At 40.1% G+C, this 26100-nt stretch overlaps 1 protein-coding gene across 1 annotated transcript; it reads right to left on the minus strand.

The window, feature by feature from the left end:
• Window positions 1-1121: 1121 nt before the first annotated feature.
• Window positions 1122-16226, minus strand: LOC106595093 (zinc finger protein 501). The gene is made up of 2 exons (XM_014186469.2): window positions 15711-16226; window positions 1122-2197 (listed from the first exon to the last, which is right to left on the minus strand). The coding sequence occupies exons 1-2, from the start codon at window positions 15967-15969 to the stop codon at window positions 1407-1409; spliced, it is 1050 nt and encodes a 349-aa protein (XP_014041944.1). The 5' UTR covers window positions 15970-16226; the 3' UTR covers window positions 1122-1406.
• Window positions 16227-26100: the final 9874 nt, after the last annotated feature.

Below are 26100 nucleotides of genomic sequence, written 5' to 3' on the forward strand. Positions count from 1 at the left end.
CCGATGTTACAAAGTGTTGTACAGAAACCCAGCCTAAAACCCCAAACAGCAAGCAATGCAGATGTAGAAGCATGGTATCCAAGTGATATAGATGGCAAAAAGGGCAAATCCCAAAGTAAAAAAAAAAAAGAAAAGCATAAAATAGCAGTTTGTCAAAGGAAAATCTGTCTGACTCTAGCTAATGTTACCTGACCATCACTCCAGCTAGCGAGCCTTCACCAGGCTAGTTAAGGGCCATGGGCCACCAACAAGTGACGTTAGTTAGACAGGGATCTTATATTAAAAGTCACCAAGCATTGAGCTAAAGCTAGCAAGAAAAAAGAAACATAACTTCTGTCAGTTGAAAGATAATGCTGGGCTTACCTGTGATGTTGTACAAAACGATTTAAGTTAATAATTCATTTTGTGGAAATCCGTGTCAATGGTCTTTCATAGATAAAGTGACTTGCAAAGTCATTTGACTAAGTTTCTGATAAGGGCTGGGTTTAGTTCATTTGTAACCATCTACAAACATACTCCACGTGTGAGCTTATTACTTCCTGTTTATGACCTGTTGCTACAGTGGTTTACTTCTGTCTGCAATGCTGGATGGGCTGATGGTGAAACGGGGAGTAAGAAAATATATATATATATATATTTGATCTGAGTTCGGTAGCGATTAGCAAAGCCACTCTGACTGCCACCAAAGTGCTGTGAACTTGCTTTCATGTCGGGGGTTGTTGTTGGACGGCCCACGTGTCCCAGAGCCTGTGAGCTGTGCCAGAGACTGGGGGGAACGTGAGGTGTGCTCACTCAATTCATTCATATTTTTTAAAAGGAGCTAAACATCTCAATTCATCCATATTTATAAAAGGAGACACGTTGCTGTTCAGAAGTTGGAACTAGAGGTACATTTCCACTGTAGAACCGCAATGACAAACATTTTGTGACAATTGCCTTCGTTTGTGGCACTAATTGTTTTCTTGGTCTTATCTTTACTGGGCCATACTATTCCCTTAAAGCCTGTAAGATACATATCGAATGCAAATGTAAACAATAGAGCAACCGCATCACTGGTAAATGGCACTTGAGAGTGCTCAAGTAATGACACACACAGATGAACACAACACACAGAGCCGGAGTTGAAAAATTACCATGTAATCGCAGAGAGCATACACATTCAAACTGACATACTGGTAGTCTACAATCAAACCAATGTATTTCATATTCAATGTCTTGAGATGTAAAAATATAAACTACACTTTCATCAAATGGGATAAACAGTATATAAACGGTTCATTCTGAACATCACTGAACTACATCACTAGACACAGGTTTCTTGATTATTCATTAAAAAAAAATAATAATAATAATAATAATAATAATCTAGAATTTACCAGGTAAATTAATTAAGAAAAAAATCTTATTTACAATGATGACTTCTCTCCTGTGTGTAAAGCCATCTCTACTGTGTGTAAAGGCTTCTCTACTGTGTGTGTTCTGTTATGTGATTTCAGGTAATCTAACCGGGTAAAACTCTTTCCGCACAGGGAGCAGTGGTAAGGCTTCTCTCCAGTGTGTATTCTCTTATGTTTTTTCAGACAACTTGATTGAGAAAAACTCTTTCCACAAACAGAGCATTGATAAGGCTTCTCCCCTGTGTGTGTTCTTGTGTGGGATTTCAGGTGGGTTGACTGGGTAAAACTCTTTCCGCACAGGGAGCAGAGGAAAAGCTTCTCTCCGGGTTTTTCTCCTGTATGTATTTTTTCATGCTCCTTCAGGTACTTTGCTAAGGAAAATCTCTTTCCACACTGGGAGCAATGGTAGGGCTTTTCTTCTGTGTGCGTCCTCTCATGCTGTTTTAGGATCCCTAACTTGGTAAACCGCTTTTCACACTGAGAGCAGTGGAAAGGTTTTTCTCCCGTGTGTACTATTTTATGTTCTTTCAGGTGTGCTAACCGGGTAAAAGCCTTTTCACACTGAGAGCATTGGTAAGGCTTCTCGCCTGTGTGTATTATTTGATGTTGTTTTAGATTCTGTAACCAGGTAAAACACTGTCCACACTGGGAGCATTTGTGAGGCTTCTCTCCTGTATGTATCCTCTCATGTTTCTTTAGGTCCCCTAACTGGTTAAAGCTCTTTCCACAGTAGGAACAGTGATTTCGTCTTGCTGGTTCGGACGTCTCTGGCTCTGGTTCCTCTGAGTCTGGTCTCTCTCCTGCCAAAGACAGAGTTTATTTAAAGTGGAACTGACAGCATTTTAACTAATTTGCAGATATGAAACAAACAGACAATCATAATCAGTAAAAATTATAAAATTCCCAGTTTATGCTACAAAACCAACTTTAAGAGGTTTTTAAAAATAGGTTATATTTGACTCAACATTCTATGATGTACACTAAGGCATTGTTGGCAGAACAGATGGATACAGTTCAATGCATGAATAATATAATTCACCAATACATTTCTTAGTAGTCCAAAAAATATTGCTCTCAGGTTGTAAATTACAGCTGGCCTGGTACATTGTTTGCTGCCTCCATTCGGGATGCACCGTTTCAGTTTCAATGACTCAATATTTTGGACAAAAACAGACGAATGTAACTAAGGCTGGGAATGTCAATACAATCAGACTAGCAAGGGCAATGATCACAAGTCAGTCATGTGGCTAATGGGCTAGCGTTTCTATTTAGGTAGTGTGACGACCCTCCCACTCTGTCTGCCGTATTCTCTCTTTTTGTTCTTGTTTCCTTGTTGGGATGCCGGTGGGCGGAGCTGGGAGGGTCATCAACAACATGGGAAACACCTGGGTCCGGGTGTGTCCTAGGATAAAGGCACCTCTTCCACATTCATTGAGGAGACTCTCTCAACGCAGACACTTTGTTGATTTTGGTTGTGTAGTTTTGTGGCTTTTTGGTTATTTGCTTTGGCACCTTTCAACACCCTGCATTATTACATTCAGGTATGCAAAACACTCACTTACACTACTGATTACACACACCATTGTTAATTACTTTGTTACTTTATTTAATAAATATATATATTTTGATACTCCTTGTCTCCACGTTGTCTCCCTTTTGTTGCGAACTCTGAGCCGGTTCGTAACAGTAGCAAGCTAAAAACATGGAGCTAGCTAATAGGAGGATGTCATGTGATGTCATTGGAGGAGTGACTGACTTTTCCCCCTCATTTAGTTTTTTGGTGGCTACACAGCTAGAGATGCAGGAGTCATTTGGTTAGCTAACAAGAACGACTGTTATCCAGTTAGCATATCTCTTGGGTTCGCAAATTCACTCGGGCAATCAACTCCAATTTCAGAGGACTCTCGTCTGAGTGTACCAGAGCGCAGAATAACTGATGAATTTACAAACGGGAAACACCTGTTGAATGTATGTGTGTGTGTATACATACATACATACATACATACACACACACACATACATACATACATACAACAGGTGTTTCCCGTTTGTAAATATATATATCTATCTCTTTATTTAACTAGGCAAGTCAGTTAAGAACAAATTCTTATTTACAATGATGGCCTACATCGGCCAAACCCGGACGACGCTGGGCCAATTGTGCGCCGCCCCATGAGACTCGTAATCTCGCTGGTGTCAGTAAACATTGTTAAAAGTCACACTGGGGTTGATATCCTTGACCTGTTTTTTTACTGCAGTTATTCGCCCCCTTGATTGCTGAATCATTAACCTGACGATGATATCTGGTACTATCCCCAAGGTTTGGAAGGTGGCCCATGTACTCCCCTTAACCTGACGAAGATATCTGGTACTATCCCCAAAGTTTGGAAGGTGGCCCATGTGCTCCCCTTAACCTGACGAAGATATCTGGTACTATCCCCAAGGTTTGGAAGGTGGCCCATGTGCTCCCCTTAATCTGACGATGATATCTGGTACTATCCCCAAGGTTTGGAAGGTGGCCCATGTGCTCCCCTTAACCTGACGATGATATCTAGTACTATCCCCAAGGTTTGGAAGGTGGCCCATGTGCTCCCCTTAACCTGACGAAGATATCTGGTACTATCCCCAAAGTTTGGAAGGTGGCCCATGTACTCCCCTTAACCTGACGATGATATCTGGTACTATCCCCAAGATTCTTTGCACATGACAAAAGCCTATGAAATAGTTTTTGCTTCTAAATTCTGTTTGTGTGCCAAAAGTGAAGAGCAAATGTTTCTTAGTGAAGAAGAAAAACCCATTGAGAACCACATCTATTATTTATACTACATTATGTTAAAGTTAAAATGACAGAGGTTTGTTTCTTGTGTTCTATCAATTATTATCTGGAATAGCCTGCCATAGAACCTGAGGGGGGATTAAACTTCTAAAACTTTTAAAAAAGATCTTCAAAACATATTTTTAGCTTTGCTTTTCCTCAAGGTGCTTTTCAGTTGATGTGATTCTTAGTTTTTTTTATGTTTATCTTGTGTAGTAAATATTTCAGCTTTTATCATTCATTCAAAAAAAAATCCTGTAAAGCACATTGCGTTGCATTCCATGTCTGAAATGTGCTGTATAAATAAAGCTTGATTTGATCAAAACCCTTTCCATGTTTGACCCACAGAAATAGAATGAATAGAACAGACATGGCCATTCAAGTCAATGATGTCATAATGAGTAACCTGGCAGCCATTGCAAGTGTACCATTGAAGGTAGTAAAAGCAGGAAGTTCTCTTTTCAATCTGTGCTGTGATTTGTTGAGTTAAATTGTGTGATTTGTTGAGCCTTCCACTCTACCCACGTAAAGCCAGCGCAGGCCTGCTCCCCTCCCCCGGCTAAAGCGTCACAATACCAGGCAGCTGTTGTTAGTGTACCCATGAGATGACCAGTGAAATTGCCAGGTTTGGAGGTTCCGAGTCCCTTCTACTCATTCTATTTTGATGGTTTGACCTGTGTCTCTGACTGCCTGGCTGTGACTGAGATTATCGTAGTTAATATTTTGTCATTTTTACCCCCTTTTCGTGATTACGATCTTGTTTCATTGCTGCAACTCCCAAACAGGCTCGTCGTCCCAAAACATGAGGGACTGTGCGACTGGGATAGAACCCCAGGCTGAAGTGACACCGCAACACCGCGATGCAGTGCCTTAGACTGCTGCGCCACTCGGGAAGCCCCCAATACTGTCATTTTTTAACACAGCAGTCACCCTATTTCCTGTAGTCTCAAAATGACTAAACATTTTGCTTCATGTCATAAAGTTATTTTTATTTTTATAATTCAAATGGAACACACTTTGTTAACATATTGTAATTAAAATAAGTTGACTAGGTATACCTGGATGCACACATAGGGCTGTTGCGGTGACCAAATTACTGCCACACCGGTGTACAGCAATGCCGTCTGGGGTACGCACACCCCCAGGGGTACAGCAATGCCGTCTGGGGTACGGCAAATAAAAATGTGATTCACGTCTTTATTTTTTATAAAAAATATATTAATAAAACATTTGAAAGTGTTCTTCACATTTTCAAACAGTCCATTTAGTAAGGCGTCCATAGAGACACATACCAGCTCTACTGGTAGAACTGCTACTACCAGCATTACTACACCTGCACCTGTCGACGACACAAGTTGTTCTGCTCCCACGAGCACATCCAATAATTCAGTAATTCTACATTTGTTGTTAGCCCAGCTAGCATGGACACTGACAGTTGTGAATCTGATGCAGCCGAAAGAGCTACTGACCCCTTACTAGAGGTCGACCGATTATGATTTTTCAACGCCGATACCGATTATTGGAGGAGCGAAAAAAACGATGCCGATTAATCGGCCGATTTGAAAAATTTATTTGTAATAATGACAATTACAACAATACTGAATGAACACTTATTTTAACTTAATATAATACATCAATTAAATCAATTTAGTCTCAAATAAATAATGAAACATGTTCAATTTGGTTTAAATAATGCAAAAACAAAGTGTTGGAGAAGAAAGTAAAAGTGCAATATGTGCCATGTAAAAAAGCTAACGTTTAAGTTCCTTGCTCAGAACATGAGAACATATGAAAGCTGGTTGTTCCTTTAAACATGAGTCTTCAATATTCCCAGGTAAGAAGTTTTAGGTTGTAGTTATTATAGGACTATTTCTCTCTATACGATTTGTATTTCATATACCTTTGACTATTGGATGTTCTTATAGGCACTTTAGTATTGCCAGTGTAACAGTATAGCTTCCGTCCCTCTCCTCGCTCCTACCTGGGCTCGAACCAGGAACACATCGACAACAGCCACCCTCGAAGCAGCGTTACCCATGTAGAGCAAGGGGAACAACTACTCCAAGTCTCAGAGCAAGTGACGTTTGAAACGCTATTAGCGCTCACCTGCTAACTAGCTAGCCATTTCACATCGGTTACACCAGCCTAATCTCGGGGGTTGATAGGCTTGAAGTCATAAACAGCGCAATGCTTGAAGAATTGCGAAGAGCTGCCGGCAAAACGCACGAAGGTGCTGTTTGAATGAATGCTTATGAGCCTGCTGCTGCCTACCGTCGCTCAGTCAGACTGCTCTATCAAATATCAAAATCATAGACTTAATTATAACATAATAAACACAGAAATACGAGCCTTTGGTTATTAATATGGTCGAATCCGGAAACTATCATTTAGAAAACGAAACGTTTATTATTTGAGTGAAATACGGAACCGTTCCATATTTTATCTAACGGGTGGCATCCCCAAGTCTAAATATTCCTGTTACATTGCACAACCTTCAATGTTATGTCATAATTATGTACAATTCTGGCAAATTAATTACGGCCTTTGTTAGGAATAAATGGACTTCACACAGTCCGCAATGAGCCAGGCTGCCCAAACTGCTGTATATCCCCCGACTGCTTGCACGGAACGCTAGAAAAGTGACACAAATTCATGTTAGCAGGCAATATTAACTAAATATGCAGGTTTAAAAATATATACTTGTGTATTGATTTTAAAGAAAGGCATTGATGTTTATGGTTAGGTACATTGGTGCAACGACAGTGCTTTTTTCGCAAATGCACTTGTTAAATCATCACCCGTTTGTCGAAGTAGGCTGTGATTCAATGAGAAATTAACAGGCATCGCATCGATTATATGCAACGCAGGACACATTAGATAAACTAGTAATATCGTCAGCCATGTGTAGCTAACTAGTGATTATGTTAAGATTGATCGTTTTTTTAAAGATATGTTTAATGCTAGCTAGCAACTTACCTTGGCTTCTTGCTGCCCTCGCGTAACAGGTAGTCAGCCTGCCATGCAGGCTCCTCGTGGAGTGCAATGTAAGGCAAGTGGTTAGAGCGTTGGACTAGTAACCGAAAGGTTGCAAAAACAAATCCCCCCTGAACAATGCAGTTAACCCCCGTTCCTAGGCTGTCATTGAAAATAAGAATGTGTTCTTAATCTGACTTGCCTAGTTAAATAAAGGTGTTAAAATAAAAAAATATATACAAAAATAAATCGGTGGACAAAAATACTGATTACCGATTGTTATGAAAACTTGAAATCGTCCCTAATTAATCGGCCATTCCGATTAATCGGTCGACCGCTACCCTTTACCCGGGAAAGCACGGAACAGACAGGGACGTTGGACCATCGAAGACGCGCAAATATGATAAGAAATACATTGATTTGGAATTTCACTTATATTGGGAGTAGTGCCTTTTCCTGGGTACCATCTCACAACTAAATTAAATCTTCACTCTTGCGCAGACTTTTAGAAACAAAACAATACAATTTGAAAAATAAGCCACAGGAGATTTTTGAGCGAGAATTAAAACGACTTTCGAGTAGTAAAACATTGGATGGATGAGTCAACAGACGTGGCGGGCCTGGCATAGCTACTGAAGTATGTCGGTTACGTTTATGGGGGGGTCAATTAACCTGTTATGGCTAGGGGGCAGTATTTTCACAGCCGGATAAAAAACGTACCCAATTTAATCTGATTATTACTCCTGCCCAGAAACTAGAATATGCATATAATAATTAGCTTTGGATAGGAAACACTCCAAAGTTTCTAAAACTGTTTGAATGGTGTCTGAGTATAACAGAACTCATTTGGCAGGCCAAAACCTGAGAAGATTCCATGCAGGAAGTGCCCTGTCTGACAATTTCTTGCCCTTCTTGATTATCTCTATCCATTACAGAGGATCTCTGCTGTTACGTGACACTTCCTACGGCTCCCATGGGCTCTCAGAAGGCGGCAAAAAGCTGAATCGTGGCTTTGCAGGCTCTGGTTGAAAAAAAGTAGCGCGTTTGGGTAGTGGCTGGTTACAGTACTGTGAGACTCAGGCGCGTGCCCGCGTCGACCCCATGCTTTGTTTTCTTTCGTCTGTTTACCTAAATGCAGATTCCCGGTCGGAATATTATCGCTTTTTATGAGAAAAATGGCATAAAAATTGATTTTAAACAGCGGTTGACATGCTTCGAAGTACGGTAATGGAATATTTAGAAATCTTTTGTCACGAAATGCGCCATGCTCGTGACCCTTATTTACACTTCGGATAGTGTCTTGAACGCACAAACAAAACGCCGCTGTTTGGATATAACTATGGATTATTTTGAACCAAACCAACATTTGTTATTGAAGTAGCAGTCCTGGGAGTGCATTCTGACGAAGAACACCAAAGGTAATCAAACTTTTCTAATAGTAAATCTGACTTTGGTCAGGGCTAAACTTGGTGGGTGTCTAAATAGCTAGCCGATCTACTCAGAATATTGCAAAATGTGCTTTTACCGAAAAGCTATTTTAAAATCGGACACCTCGATTGCACAAAGGAGTTCTGTATCTATAATTCTTAAAATAATTGTTATGTTTTTTGTGAACGTTTATCGTGAATAATTTTGTAAATTCACTGGAGGTTTGCGGGGGGTATGCTAGTTCTGAACGTCACATGCTAATGTAAAAAGCTAGTTTTTGATATAAATATGAACTTGATTGAACAAAACATGCATGTATTGTATAACATAATGTCCTAGGTGTGTCATCTGATGAAGATCAAAGGTTAGTGCTGCATTTAGCTGTGGTTTTGTTTTTTGTGACATTATATGCTAGCTTGAAAAATGGGTGTCTGATTATTTCTGTCTGGGTACTCTACTGACATAATCTAATGTTTTGCTTTCGCTGTAAAGCCTTTTTGAAATCGGACAGTGTGGTTAGATAAAGGAGAGTCTTGTCTTTAAAATGCTGTGAAATAGTCATATGTTTGAAAAATTGAAGTTTTTGTATTTTAGAGGAATTTGTAATTCGCGCCACGCCTATCATTGGATGTTGGAGCAGGTGTTCCGCTAGCGGAACGTCTAGATGTAAGAGGTTAAGGAAGACATCCTCTTCTGCAAACCACTGGAAACCAGGACAACAGGAGAGGATATTTTTAAAGTAATGGACTTCGATGGTCAAGATGTGTTGGTATCTGTACTGATGGCGCAAAAGCCATGACTGGGAGACATAGTGGAGTGGTAATGCGCGCGCAAGCAGTTGCTGCCGACGCCACTTGGGTACACTGCAGCATCCAACGAGAGGTTCTTGCTGACAAAGGAATGCCTGACAGCTTGAAAGACGTTTTGGACACAAGAGTGAAAATGGTTAACAAAGGATCCGCCCCTTATTTTACATTTTTCGCCTAAAATGACATACCCAAATCTAACTCAGGCATTGAAGCAAGGATATGCATATTCTTGAAACCATTTGAAAGGAAACACTTAAGTGTGTGGAAATGTGAAATGAATGTAGGAGAATATAACATTAGATCGTGTAAAAGAAAATACAAAAAAAAAAAAACTTTGTTTTGTACCATCATCTTTGAAATGCAAGAGAAAGGCCATAATGTATTATTCTACCCCAGGTACAACTTAGATTTTGGCCACAAGATGGCAACAGTGTATGTGCAAAGTATTAGACTGATCCAATGAACCATTGCATTTCTGTAAAACAAATGTATCAAGATGAGCCTAATTGGTTTATTAATAACTTGAAGTTCATAACAGTGCACTCTCCTCAAACAATAGCATGGTATTACTTCACTGTAATTGGACAGATCAGTTAGCTTACATTTTTGTTAATCTTTCTGCCAATATCAGATATGTCTATGTCCTGGGAAATGTTCTTGTTACTTACAACCTCATGCTAATCGCATTAGCCTACGTTAGCTCAACCGTCTCGTGGGGGGGACACCAATCCTGAAGAAGTTAAAGCAAGGTGATATGGCAGGGACCATGTAACGCTTTTACAACATACAAAATTTGAGGTTATGATTAAGAAGTTCGAGTTCATCTCTGTCTGCATTAACAAGGACAACACACAGGTCTTTCCATCATTGTATGATTTTTGTGTGCGCAAATGAACTCAAGCTTACGGACAATGTCAAATGTGATATAACGAAGCACCTGAGTGAGTTCGGTACGCAATTACGCAAGTACTTTCCCGAAACGGATGACACAAACAACTGGATTTGTTATCCCTTTCAAGCCCTGCCTCGTGTCCACTTACCGATATCTGAACAAGACAGCCTCATCGAAATTGCAACAAGCGGTTCTGTGAAAATTGTATTTAATCAGAAGCCACTGCCAGATTTTTGGATTGGGCTGTGCTCAGAGTATCCTGCCTTGGCAAATCGAGCTGTTAAGACACTGATGCCCTTTGCAACCACGTACCTATGTGAGAGAGGATTCTCGGCCCTCACTAGCATGAAAACTAAATACAGGCACAAACTATGCGTGGAAAATTCTTGGATTTGTAACCAAAAGGTTGCAAGATCAAATCCCCGAACTGACAAGGTAAAAATCTGTCGTTGTGCCCCTGCCCCCTCATGTAGCCTAGCCAATAGGCCTATATGTATTAATAAGGTTTGTATCACAACTAAAGTGGCCAAATAACTCCTTAAAAATTAAGCACATTAATCCGCTTTACAAAGGGTGTAGAGCGTAACTGCCATTAATAAGCAGCGCTATTATTAAAAATAGTCACTTTTGATAATGGTGTTATCCGCTAATGGAACATTTGTGCTTATAGCCTACTACCATGTGCGCATTGCTGCGCTTATAATGTGAAGAAATAGCCTAATTGTTAATCAACATCTTAAGCTAAAAGTTCTGATCTGTTTTGCGTCACCCACATCGCATAAAAAACTTTTTTTGATGGTAGTGCTTGTATTAATTTGGGATCTACCGCATCCCTGTCCCAGGCTGCACAGAAAAGGTCAACTTTTATACTATGGGGGATAGTAGATAAATACATCCCTCACTGAGGGGGCATGTGTTTGGGCATGTTTTGCACTGGGTGAAAATTGACTGCAATCGTTTTGGAACCCCAAAGCAGTGGTAATGCGCGCGCAAGCAGCTCAAAACAAAGTGACAGAGCATGTGGAGTAATGAGTAGGATTTGTTTTTTTCTCTCTCCACATGCCTTCCCAAAGCAAACTAGTCAGAAAATACCTTGTATGTTTCTGGATGATGTACCATGCTGCCTTGTTGACGGATTACTGTTCTATTTGAGAAGGGCGTTCCTCCCTCCCTGCTTTCGACCTGATGACATGACTGGCCTTTACAGCACTTTGTGACATCAGCTGATTGATTGATGACATGACTGGCCTTTGATTATGCTGAGCCACGGTGCACCCGACAAACACGCTCCATTGCTTTAAGCCACACCCGCACCCTGGCACACCCACCAAACAGAGCAAACATACCTCAAAGTCTGTTCAAGAACGTTTTGGTAAACTTGTTGTTCAGCACAAACCGTTCCCCAACGTAACAAACGTTAAAGCGAACTGAACGCACCCCTTGTTTATTCAATGTGGGAGGTGTAACTATTTTGGAGCTGACAAATCCAAAAGTTGCTCCCAGTGTTATAGAATAGTACAGTATAATACCCATAAAACCTAGCGGTCAAACAAGGAAATGGTTCCACTTGTTTTTCCACCATTCATTTTTCCCATAAGGGATTTTAGAAACACTAAGGCTTACCCTGGAGTGATGTTTTGACAAGATGGCTTTTACCAATATATGCGCCTGTATTTACCCCGTAAAAATGTAATGCTAATTAGCTGCTAATGTGGCTATCACAAATAACTACAAATTAGGGATGCACGATATATCGGTGAACATATCGGAATCAGACGATATTATCTAAAAATGCCAACATCGGCCCCGATGTCTAGTTTAACGCCGATGTGCAAAACCGATGTCAAAGCTGACGTCCATACCGATATAACGTAGGTACATGATATAAAATGTTGAGCTATACGTGCAACACAGCGTTCCTAAACTAGCCCACAATGTCTGCTGTGTGGATCGAGCAGTCAACAAGTCGAGCAGTCATTTGAAAGAGTAACAAAATTCCAGCGAGACAACTCAAAGGCGAAATCCATTAAAGCCAAGATAATGGAAGTCATTGCCCTCGACAAGCAACCGTTCTCTGTCGTGGGTGATGTTGGCTTTCGCCGACGGGTCGAGCACTGGTACACACTACCAACTGCGCTATTTTTCAGATGTTGCCCTACCGGAGTTACACAGTAACAGCATCACTGCTATTAGCTTCATGACATACATACCGTGGAATGCCGTTTGGGTCTTTGCGTGTCAAAAAAGATACAGTAGTACTGTCAAAGCTGTACATAAAAATCTGCATACAAGCAAACACCGGCCAGGAACATTTACATTTACATTTTAGTCATTTAGCAGACATTTTCATACATTTTTTTTTTGTACTGGCACCCCGTGGGAATCGAACCCACAACCCTGGCGTTGCACACACCATGCTGGCGTTGCAAACACCATGCTCTACCAACTGAGCCACAGGGAAGGCCTGGTACACACGAACGATGTGTTTACAATCGTTCGTGTTCGAGTTGGTAATAAAGCATCATTGTTCGACCGCAACTTCTGGGGTAGCCAGCTTTAGCTTTGTACCTGGCTTGCACCAATACAACCGGCCTGAAAACAATGACCCGTAGAATCTGCAGTCATTTTCATTATTCTTAGCAATGATTTAGGAATCCTTGTGAGTAAGTTTTAGCTAGATAGCCACTTGTTGTTCGCCTATTGAAACTGAACTTCAGTTCATGAAAATAAATAGCTAGCCAGCTACTTAACCCTGTTGCCCAAAGCTAAAGTTATAAGCAGACAGCTAGCTTCATCTGGCTAGTGAGGGTCGACCGGACTGGGTTGTGAAGCTAGCCACAATAAGGATTGGGCACAACAGTGGAATTTGCGGTTAGCCTTCAAAATAAAGGTATGTCATTGACAGTGATGCAAATGAATATAAAATATTTGAATTATGCCAAACTTTTATTTTGAAGGCTAACTGCATAGTCCACTATTGTGTCTAATCCTTATTGTGGCTAGCTTCACATAGATGGGTGCGACCACCATTAATCAAATAAGAAGGGGTTATTTTAGGGCTATTTTAGATGACACCTTGCTGCTACTGAAACAGATTGTCGTTTTGCTATGTCTTTGGGGAAGAACATTGTTTGCATCCATGAGCTAGCTAGCTTTTTTTATGACGAGCACTGTAGGTGCGCGAGGCAACTTTACCAGCATCATAGCGTATGTATCGATGAATCGTTGTGACATATGAAATTCGAGTGATCATGTAATCAATGTGTAATAACTACGTAAAAAATGAATGAACGCGTTAAATTATTATGTGACGTGCAGTCATATTCAGGTCCTGATTGGTCAACAAGCTTAATTGACACGTCAAATCGTGTTAAATAGTATATTTTTGGACACCGAAGACCCAAACGGCGTTCCATAGAAATCCTGGTTGAGAATGAAACGACTGAATAAATGAACAACGAAACAGCACATTAAGTAAGTGGTTTTAAAAAAAAATAGGTTTTGATTATCTTTTACTGGTAACGGGGACATACGTAAAAAAGGCCAACAAAATAACTTTTTGGTCAGTGTGGTGTATGTGTAACCTTTATTTAACTAGACAAGTCAGTTAAGAACAAATTCTTATTTACAATGATGGCCTACCCCGGACGACGGTGGGCCAATTATGCGCCGCCCTATGGGACTCCCAATCAAGGCCGGATCTGATACGGCCTGGATTCGAACCAGGGACTGTAGTGACTCCTCTTAAACTGAGATGCAGCGCCTTGACCGCTGCGTCCGTGTGCGTGTTAACTATTTAACTGTAATAGAATGATTAAAAGGACGCTAAAATCTTCCATATCGGTTTTCTGTCAAGTTTTTTTTTGGCAAGGAAAATATTGGATATCGGTATGGGCCAAAAATGTCGTATCGGTGCATCACTACTACATGTCACGCTGATCAGGACGCGACTGCCAAATCTAGGCAAAAGTAAAAATCTCTGGATTAACTAGCTAATGTTAGCTTAATTTAGTCATGAATAAATTCCCTAAATGTCTTTAAATTGAAAATTCTGTGACACAATAGATGTTTGCAAAGGTGTCAACTAGAGACGACCCTTACAAAAAAAGATTGCAGTTTTGAAACTGTAGTAAAAGTGCAGTTATACTGGACTGTAACTGCAGTTACACTGCAAAATTACTGCAGTAAAAAAAAAACATGTTTTTGATGCAGTATTTGCAGAATACTACCTGCCCTCCAGGACACCTACAGCACCCGATGTCACAGTAAGGCAAAAAAGATCATCAAGGACAACAACCACCCGAGCCACTGCCTGTTCTCCCCGCTACCATCCAGAAGGCGAAGTCAGTAGAGGTGCATCAAAGCTGGGACCGAGAAACTGAAAAACAGCTTCGATCTCAAGGCCATCAGACTGTTAAACAGCCATCACTAGCACAGAGGCGCTGCATACAGACTTGAAATCATTGGCCACTGTAATAAATGGAACACTATAGTCACTTTAATAATTCCACATCCAATGTTTGCATATCTTGCATTAATCATCTCATATGTATTCTATACTCTATTGCATCTTAGCCTATGCGCTCTGACATCGCTCATCCATATACTAATATATTCTTAGTCCATTCCTTTACTTAGATTTGTGTGTATTAGGTATTTGTTGTGGAATTGTTAGATATTGCTGCACTGTCAGAACTAGAAGCACAAGCATGTCGCTACACTTGCAATAACATCTACTAACCATGTGTATGTGACCAATAAACATTTTTCGTAAGTAGACGTGCAGGATCTTGCAGGGATTTCTAGTCTTGCATAATGTCATTAGCATTTTCGAATTTGAGAGTAAATAAAGCTGAATATATTGATAAAAGTCACCATGTCCGAGATAACTTTAACCTGTCATCAAAACGTCACGCCAGGGTAAGTCTAGACAATACACAGCCCTTATTTTAAGCATTTCTAAAATTCCCTATGGGAAAAATGTATGGCGGAAAAACGAATGGAAGCATTCCCTGTTTGATCGCTAGGTTTTATGGGTAATATGACACCTCCATTGTGGGGACCTATACACTGAGTCTCGTTAGTAGAAATGCCATGCAGCCATAGCTTGTTTAAAAAAAGTCGTAAACAAACACTGTATAGTTTTAGAACCTGCTTGAACTATTATTCTTATCATTTGGATGGTCAGTCCTTGTATTCATAGCTATTTTATGGAACTTGACAGTTGTTACATATCGGTGTCTCCAGCACCCAACCTTTGGCTGTTTACCCTAACCAGTGTCATGGCGGCCATTTTGTTGTTGTTTGAATCACGGATTTCCACTTCGAAAATCCACATCAGTTCAACAAATTGGCAGAGTTTGTGCTCCTGTTTTTAAGATAGTAACATTACTCACGGGTGTTAATCAGATCTCCAATCTCATACTCTTCTTCCTCGTTCTCCTCTTTCATTGTGACAGTAATCTCTTCCTCATCTTTCACTCTGGACGCTTCTTCATCGCCTTTCACGGTGACATCCTTCTCTTCCTCTTCTTCTTTCACGACAATATTAAGCCACATACCCTGTTTCTCAGTCCAGCAGACATCCTCTTCTTTTGCATGGGCAGAGTAGTTTAGTGAGCTCATGGTCCAGAATGTTATTAAGATAGTTAGCATAAGCGACTAGCCTAATGCTAATTTAACCAGTTACCTACAATATGAAGCGGGGGATTGGTAACTAGTAGACACGACAGACGTGTGCTTAAAACACAGTGATTAATATACACCGAAAACGTCTAAATAGCTCCAATGTTTCAGCTATGTTGGTTAGCAAGCTACCTAAGCGACTGATTAGCTGTCGTTGTAGAAGAGGTGTCCCGTCCACTAGATTATACGTCACGCTTTGGCAGCTTCGCCTGTAAAACTCATATCGCCATCTGCTGACTGGAGTAGATAATGCAGTTAACGGAAATATTTATTTTATTTTCAGAAAATACGTTTATTTTTCATTTATTTCATTTGCGTTTACACAGGCAGCCCAATTCTGCATTTTTTCCCCCCAGACTAATTGGTCTTTTGATCTTTTCAAATCAGATACTTTTCAGATCAAAATACCAATGAGTGAAAAAAAGTCTGAACGCAGCCAATTTCTCCTACATGGTGTAACAATACATTATGTAGATGTATAGTACAGGTCAAATGTTTGGACATACCTACTCATTCAAGGGTTTGTCTTTATTTTTACTGTTTTCTACATTTTAGAATAATAGTGAAGACATCAAACCTATGAAATAACACATATGGAATCATGTAGTAAGCAAAAAAGTGTATATCAAAATATATTTTAGATTCTTCAAAGTAGCCACCCTTTGCCTTAATGACAGTTTTGCACACTCTTGGCATTTTCTCAACCAGCTTCATGGGGAATGCTTTTCCAAGAGTCTTGAAGGAGTTTCCACATATGCTGAGCACTTGTTGGCTGCTTTTCCTTCACTCTGCGGTCCAACTCATCCCAAACCATCTCAACTGGGTTGAGGTCGGGGTGATTGTGGAGGCCAGATCATCTGATGCAGCATTCCAACACTCTCCTTCTTGGTCAAATAGCCCTTACACAGCATGGAGGTGTGTTTTGGGTCATTGTCCTGTTGAAAAACAAATGATAGTCCCACTAAGCTCAAACCAGATGGGATGGCGTATCGCTGCAGAATGCTGAGGTAGCAATGCTGGTTAACTGTGCCTTAAATTCTAAATAAATCACTGACAGTGTCACCTGCAAAGCACGCCCACACCATCACACCTCCTCCATGCTTCACAGTGGGAACCACACATGCGGAGATCATCCGTTCACCTACTATGCGTCTCACAAAGACACGGCTGTTGGAACCAAAAATCTGAAATTTGGACTCATCAGACCAAAGGACAGATTTCCACTGGTCTAATGTCAATTGCTTGTGTTTCTTCGCCCAAGCAAGTCTCTTCATCTTATTGGTGTCCTTTAGTCGTGTTTTTTTGCAGCAATTCGACCATGAAGGCCTGATTCACACAGTCTCCTCTGAACAGTTGATGTTAAGATGTGTCTGTTCCTTGAACTCTGTGAAGCATTTATTTGGGCTACAAATGCTGAGGCTGGTAACTCTTATGAACTTATACTCTGCAACAGAGATAATTCTGGGTCCTTTCCTGTGGCGGTCCTCATGAAAGCCAGCTTCATCATAGAGCTTGATGGTTTTTGCGACTGCACTTGAAAAAACGTACAAAGTTCTTGACATTTTCCGGACTGCCTGACCTTCATGTCTTAAAGTAATGATGGACTGTCGTTTCTCTTTGCTAATTTGAGCTGTTCTTGCCATTATATGGACTTGGTCTTTTACCAAATAGGGCTATCTTCTGTGTACCACCCCTACCTTGTCACAAAACAACTGATTGTCTCAAATGCATTAAGAAGGAAAGAAATTCCACAAATGAACTTTTAACAAGGCACACCTGTTAATTGAAATGCATTCCAGGAGACTACGTCATGAAGCTGGTTGAGAGAATGCCAAGAGTGTGCAAAGCTGTAATCAAGGCAAAGGGTGGCGACTAAGAATCTCAAATCTAAAATATATTTTGATTTGTTTAACCCTTTCTTTGTTTCTACACATTTTGTATGTGTTATTTCATAGTTTTGATATCTTCACTATTATTCTACAATGTAGAAAATAGTAAAAAATAAAGAAAAATCCTTGAATGAGTAGGTGGGTTGAAACTTTTGACTGGTACTGTATATAATGAACAGACTAGGTCTTTACTGCTCCTAGATGGTGTAACAATACATCATGTAGATGTATATAATGAACAGACTAGGTCTATACTGCTGCTACATGGTGTAACAATACATCATGAAGATGTATATAATGAACAGACTAGGTCTATACTGCTCCTACATGGTGTAACAATACATCATGTAGATGTATATAATCAACAGACTAGGTCTATACTGCTGCTACATGGTGTAACAATACATCATGAAGATATATATAATGAACAGACTAGGTCTATACTGCTCCTACATGGTGTAACAATACATCATGTAGATATATATAGTCAACAGACTAGGTCTATACTGCTCCTACACGGTGTAACAATACATCATGTAGATGTATATATAAAGTAACGTCCACTAGTGGCATTCCACATACTATTCAGACAAAAATGTATTGGATTAATCCAATCTTTTTTACAAATCCGCACAGGTTTTCTCTGACATGGTGGAATGATACTGATGGAAACATTCATGAGGTAGTAAATGTTTTTAATAATACTGATAGGAATATTCATGAGGTAGTAAATGTTTTTAATGTCAACAACGTATCAATGTTATCCTCAGAACAACGCCATCACATTTTCATACACGTCTAGCTTGATGACTAGTACACAAATTAACTCAATTAAACAACTACATTCAAGAGGTTTTCAAGGTTAAAATTAACATTTTTAAATATCTTGTATTCAATCAATCAAATCCATAATCAAAATAAATTACACAATTTAAAAGAGGGCTGAACATACTGATTTTGAGACTAACCTGGATAAATAACACTAGGAAAGGTTTATCATTGAGACTAACTAAGGTATTAGAAATTCATCAAAACACAATCATGTTGAAGTAAAGATCCAACAGGGCCTAAAATGTACTTTTTGGGGTCCACCAGCGACTGTGGCAGGTGGATAAAAAAAAAATATACAAACCACTCAGATTTTTTACCAGGCCACAATTGGCTAAAACTACATCAACAAAACACAGAAAAACGGATGAACATGCTTTGTAATGTTTCTAAAATAATAAATGTATTATTAGTAAGAAGTAATGTGGTATATTGTTTAATAAAAAAAATGTGACCTGAGTCCAATTAGTCATCGTGCTATTGCTTATATACAGTGCTTTCAGAATGTATTCAGACCCTTTCACTTTTTCCACATTTTGTTTAAGTCACAGCCTTGTTATAAATTCGATAAAACGATCTGTTTAATAAAATGAGAAAACAGTTACCACAAGCAGCCAGGTCTGTAACAATGCTCCCTAAAAACACGACTTCCATACGGAAGTGACTTTTTCGTAAGAGAGCATTTTCGTTATCCCTAACCCTTTTCCTAACCTTATCCTAATTCTCTTAAACCTGTTGAGGACAGACGTTCCGCTAGCGGAACCCCGTTCCGCCAGTGGAACCCCTAGCCAACAGCCAATGGCATCGCACCGCACTAAATACTAAACCAACTAAAATACCACAATTCAATTTTCTCAAACAATCAACTATTTTACACCATTTTAAAGATAAGACTCTCGTTAATCTAACCACATTTTCCGATTTCAAAAAGGCTTTACAGCGAAAGCAAAACATTAGATTATGTCAGGAGAGTACCCTGCCAAAAATAGTCACACAGCCATTTTCAAAGCAAGCATATATGTCACAAAAACCCAAACCAGAGCTAAATGCAGCACTAACCTTTGATGATCTTCATCAGATGACACTCCTAGGACATTATGTTATACAATACATGCATGTTTTGTTCAATCAAGTTCATATTTATATCAAAAACCAGCTTTTTACATTAGCATGTGATGTTCAGAACTAGCATACCCACCGAAAACTTCCGGTGAATTTACTAAATTACTCATGATAAACGTTGACAAAATGCATAACAATTATTTTAAGAATTATAGATACAGAACTCCTTTATGCAATCGCTATGTCCGATTTTAAAATAGCTTTTCGGCGAAAGCACATTTTGCAATATTCTGAGTACATAGCTCAGCCATCAAGGCTAGCTGTTCAGACCCGCCAATGTCGGGCAGCCTAAACTCAGAATTACTATTAGAAAAATTGGATTACCTTTGCTGTTCTTCATCAGAATGCACTCCCAGGACTTCTACTTCAACAACAAATGTTGTTTTGGTTCCAAATAATCCATAGTTATATCCAAATACCTCCGTTTTGTTTGTGCGTTCAGGTCACTATCCGAAGGGTAAGGCACGAGCGCATTTCGTGACAAAAAAATTCAAAATATTCCATTACCGTACTTAGAAGCGTGTCAAACGCTGTTTAAAATCAATTGTTATGCTATTTTTCTTGTACAATAGCGATAATATTCCAACCGGGCAATGTTGTATTCATTCAAAGAGAGAAAGAAAAAAATGGCGAGTTCTCGTGACCGCGCATCTCAGTCTCACTGTCCCCAGGCTGACCACTTACAAACTCTGCTCCTATACTTTGCCCAGAGACAGCAGACACCCCATTCCACTTTCTGGCGGCTTTAGAGAGCCAATGGAAGCCTTAGAAAGTGTCACGTAACAGCACAGATGCTGTAATTTCGATAGAGATGCAACAGAAGGACAACAAATTGTCAGACAGGGCACTTCCTGCATGGAATCTTCTCAGGTTTTGGCCTGCCATATGAGTTCTGTTATACTCACAGACACAATTCAAACAGTTTTAGAAACTTTAGAGTGTTTTCTATCCAAATCTACTAATTATATGCATATTCTAGTTTCTGGGCAGGAGTAGTAACCAGATTAAATCGGGTACGTTTTTTATCCGGCCGTGAAAATACTGCCCCCTACCCAAATAAGTTTTAACTTGCAACATGCATTATCCTAACCTCCTGCATAAGTTCTCCAAACCTGGGGCCTCATTTATAAAACGGATTTACGATCATTTTTGATCTTAAGTATGACTTATGCAGAAAACCACGTATAAGTAGTTATTTATAAAACTTTACTTTGACGTGGAAATGATCTTATCTCTATGTAAAGTCTAGACTTGACGTCAATTATTTTCCTGCTGGTTATGTAGTGGTATTGCAGTTTGGGACGCATCTGCATCCAAGCCTGTGGTGAACTTTGCATTAGCTTTATGAACAATTTGTGAGGAATTATCAATTAAATGTGTGAGGAATTAATTGCCAGGTGCAAGGTGTTTTGAATTAAAAACAGAATGTGATGTTCTATAAATAGTGTGTCAAATTAGAAAAAAGTAACCATGGCTGTTCTTGCGTTATTGGAAGACATTGAAAACCGTGCTTTTAGAATGGAGAGAGTGAATGACTTTTTTTGCGCATGACGACCCATGGTTTATAAATCGCTATCGTCTCCCAATAAATGTTATGTTAGATTTGTGCGCGGATTTAGCACTTAATCTGGAAAGGAAGACACGCTGTAATCATGCCATACCCTTATCTGTCAAAGTACTGTCCACTCTGGGATTCCTCACTACTGGGACATTCTCGAGCGAAATGAGTGACAGGTCGGAGCCATCATTCAGCCGCATCCTGCCACAAGTGATCGAGGCGATTCTACACGTATTGTCCACGAGATACATTAGTTTCCCATACAGTCGACTAACAGGCAAAGCCGAGTTTGTCCGCTCATTTAATTTCTCAGGGGTCATAGGTGCAGTTGACTGCAAGCATATTGCCTTAAGCGCACCGTCTGTCGATGGACATGCATATGTTAACAGGAACAATTTCCATTCATTGAATGTTCATCTGCGATGCCCGTATGCAACTACTAAATGTATGCTCCAAGTGGCCAGGGTCAACGCACGACTCATTCATTACGCGCCACAGAGTAGGCCTGCGTCTAGAAGCTGGTGAGAGTGGAGTCGGGTGGATTCTCTTGAGTTCTTTTCCCCCCAGTGTATAATAAATAGCCCATTAACTGTGCAAAATAATGTGACAACGGTTTTACCCTATTAGGTGACCGGGGCTATCCACTGAAAACGTGGCATCTCACTCCCTTTGCCGATCCCCAAACAGCAGAGGAAATATGCTACAATTTGGCGCAAGGCAGAACAAGGTCGGTTGTGGAGCACACCCATGGGACTGCTGAAGAGCAGGTGGCGTTGCCTTTATGCATTAGGCGGAAAACTCCTCTACAAGCCAGAGAAGCTAATTTAACAAAAATACAAAACTTAAATGAAGTTTTTAAATGGGTCAACATATAGCAACATTTTAATGAAATTGCACACACAAAAGGTTCTGGCCAAATAGCTGAAAACAGTTTTTAATTTGGCCCTACGGTTACTGAGATGACCCCTTGAAGCTTGTTCGTTTTTTAGCTGATTCCAATCGTTTACACCAGCATTGCTACAAACTGTGAACAGATTTCAAGGGGACATCTCAGTAACTGTAGTGCCCATTAGTAGTGCAAGTTTGTTTGACAAAAACATTGGGGTGTGCAATTTCAAACCTAAATATAAGATGTTGGCCTGTTTTAAGAATGAATGGTTTCCCTCCCCAATCAAAGGTGACACGCATATTACTGGCATGTGGTGTGCTCCACAACATAGCCCTGAGGCATGGTATTGAAATGGATGCAGAGATTAGAATGGACCCCCAAGAGTCTCCTAACCCACCACCCAATGGAGCACCTGCCCCAGCTGATGCATTGAGGAGGCGGCAGCTCATACAGAGATTGGTGGTAAGAAACAGAATACCAGATAATATATAAAGCAAAGTTTTTTTATTCATGTTGTGGAAAACGTTCAACAACTGCATTATGTAAATGAATCAAAACCCTGCGTATTCTTCCGAGTTCAGTCACAATCTGCCCAACCAATGTGTTCAACTCGTTCTGGGTTTGCAGGACTAAGGCGGTCAACATGCGAACTGTAGACGTGGACACAGACGTAGATGGACCCTCTACACCTGTGGCCAAACATTCCCCCTCACTCCTGGCACCTGTGGGTCTGCAACGCTTGGGAACCGGGGCCTCACGGACTTCATCCCGGCGCACGGATGCAGACGTGGACAGACCCTCGACAACTGTGGGCAAACCTTCCCCCTCACTCCTGGCACCTGCTGATTTGGGAGCCTCTCGCACTTTATCCCTGGGTGGAGGGCGCACGGGCGGCAACGCAGCTTCCCCCATTTCTATGTAAATAAAATAATAAAATAAATCAGTGCATGTCTTTGTATATTAAGTTACCGACAACCAAGTTTCACATTCTTTTAACTACTTACTGTGTTCCAGTGATGCAGTCGTGGGGGTTTCGTGCGCCGACTTCGCCGTTTCCGTGCACAATCAAGTCCCCAAGTGAAAGAAACCTATTGATTTTGTGACCACTTGACCTTTCCTCTAGCGCCACCATCAGGTACAGTTATTAAAAGCTTTGAATGGGTTGAGTGGGTTCTGGAAGTGTGTGGTTACAGAAATTGCGCAGGGTTGGTGTGGTCTGTGGTGGTGGGGCCCATTGTGATATCTTTTCACGGGGCCCAAAATCCCTGGCGGTACCCCTGAGTCCACCTAATAATACGTGTTGCCTGTCTTCAATCTACTCTACCATCGCCGTGATCTTGTCTTCCAAAAAGTTTGCTTTTCTCTTTTGGTCCTTTTTGGGCTATTCCTGACTAAACCGTAATTTGTACTAGCATTCTATGCGGGGAAATCGCTGATTTGTAAGGAACATTCAGGTGCAATCAATTCTAAGTTAATTTGAGATTTATAGATCACAGGTACGTTAAGTTACAAATGGGCTTCTCAGAACCTGCGTAAGCAAGGTTTTCTTATGCTGGGTATCTTTTATGAATCGAACGTAAGCACACCGTCGGGAAATGATCTTACGACTAAGTTCAAGTATAAATCTAAGATTTTTTTTATTTATAAATGAATCCTCTGCTACGAAAAAGTGACTTCCAGTCATAGCTGTATGGTATTTTTATGGAGTCTAGTAACAGTACATAGATGTATGTAATGAACATCCACTAACACAGTTAAAAATAATGGCTAACACTGTCACAAAAATTCATTTTATTTTTCAGATTGTCATGTCTTTGGCATCATTAAAACTGAAGACTTATTTATCAAATAACTCTCTGTAATTATTACGTGATCAAACCGATTAATCATGTAACTGTAATTAACTAGGAAGTCGGGGCACCAAAGAAAATATTCAGATTACAAAGTTATAATTTTCCTAATATAACTTTCAGATATTTTAATATCTGATCAATTAGTCTTCAATTTAATGAATTATTATTTACCTCACGTTAGTCTCATTCCAAACGTCGTAAATTGTTGGTTATCTGCACGAACCCAGTCTTCACTATGAGTCATCCATACATCAATTGTCTTAAAATCATTTATTTACTAACTAGGTAATTCACAGAAATGCATAACAAACAGTAGATATGGTTACAAGGAAATGATAGGAGAATGTGCCCTAGTGGGCTAAACCGGCATGGCGGCTTGTTAGACAAAAGGGGAGTGTGGGGTCAGCTGAGGAGGCATTACAGAGTTGATAATTCTAACAATTGAAATGCTAATCCTTTGCACCTGAACGCTCACTCATTCGGGAATAATTGCAATCAATTTATATATTTACGCTCAGTGTGTCGTCGGGATCTCTGTTGAAAAGTTTGTTTCTGTTGGAGAGTTTGTCCGCTCTCTGTCGTGGTTAGAATGGATAGTTCTGAGTGACATTCATTCATGTCGTTATAGATAGATGTTTCGGCGGTTGTCGGTCTTCACGTTCAATGATACCGAATTCCTAGTTGCAGACTAGTAATTAATATCAAAGACTTGTTCTTATTCTGTCGGTATCGATAGTCTAAGAGTTTAACCACATGGTATGGTTAAAAGTTCAGCAAGAGAAATGCATGGTCTGCAACCTTTAGCCATCTCGTAATTGAGGTAAGCTTGGTCTGGTCTCAAACCTTGGCCCTCTCGTTATCGAGGTAAGCTGGTCTGAAGTGGGAAAACCCAGGTGGGGGTTTTATTCAGAAGAGCAGAAAAGGGCCTGTCCCATGACGCCAGACCATAACTGTGCTCATGGGCGGTCCTCTGATTTAGTTCAACTCCAAAGGAAATTGGAGTTTCCTTCATTAAACAACAGTCCAAAATCACATTACACAATTTCACAAACAGTTCCACCCCCACTCATTCATTTTATACAACAATTAGATCTAAGCCTCATAGCTGAGGCTATTGTATAAACAGCGTTATGGTAATGTGGCCGTATTGTCTCTCATGAGTTTCACAAAATTGTACCAAACGGACCAGTTCGTGGCTGGATTCTTCACCGATCTTTTATACCTTCTCCAGAACATAAATGTCATTCGATTCTCCAGTTCTGCGAGGTGGAAGAAATTCCTTTGTTCTCTCTATGAAACTCACTCTCTCTCTATACTGTGGCCATGAGGAGAGGATCTCCTCCAGGAATTTACGACCTCTCTTACAGAGCCTGGTGTCAGGAGTATAGAGAGGGAGAGGGTGATGGTGCTCGCTGTACCCAAAGAGGGCAACGTCATGACAAGATAATATGTTGCATTAATCAAATTCTTTTAGTTCTCTGACATGGTGGAATAATGCTAATGTGAACATTCATGTGGTGGTGAATGTTTTAAATGTCAACATCTTATCAATGTCACCAGAACAACATCATCACATTTTTATACTCCTTTAACTTGAAGACTAGTACAGGAATTAACTCAATGACACAATTCAAGAGGTTTCAAGGTAAGAATCAAGAAATGCACATTCTACTGATATACAGTGCCTTCGGAGAGTATTCAGACCCCTTGACCTTTCCACATTTTGTTACATTTCAGCCTTATTCTAAAATTGATTTAAATAGTTTTTCCCCCTCATCAATCTACACACAATATCCCATAATGACAAAGCAAAAATGCTTTTAGATTTTTTGTTGTTGCTAATTTATATATAAAAACACCCCTGAAATATCACATTTACATAAGTATTCAGACCCTTTACTCAGTACTTTGTTGAAGCACCTTTGGCAGCAATTACAGCCTCAAGTCTTCTTGGGTGTGATG

Source organism: Salmo salar, chromosome ssa02 (genome assembly GCF_905237065.1).
Source record: "Salmo salar chromosome ssa02, Ssal_v3.1, whole genome shotgun sequence".
Taxonomy (NCBI): domain Eukaryota; kingdom Metazoa; phylum Chordata; class Actinopteri; order Salmoniformes; family Salmonidae; genus Salmo; species Salmo salar.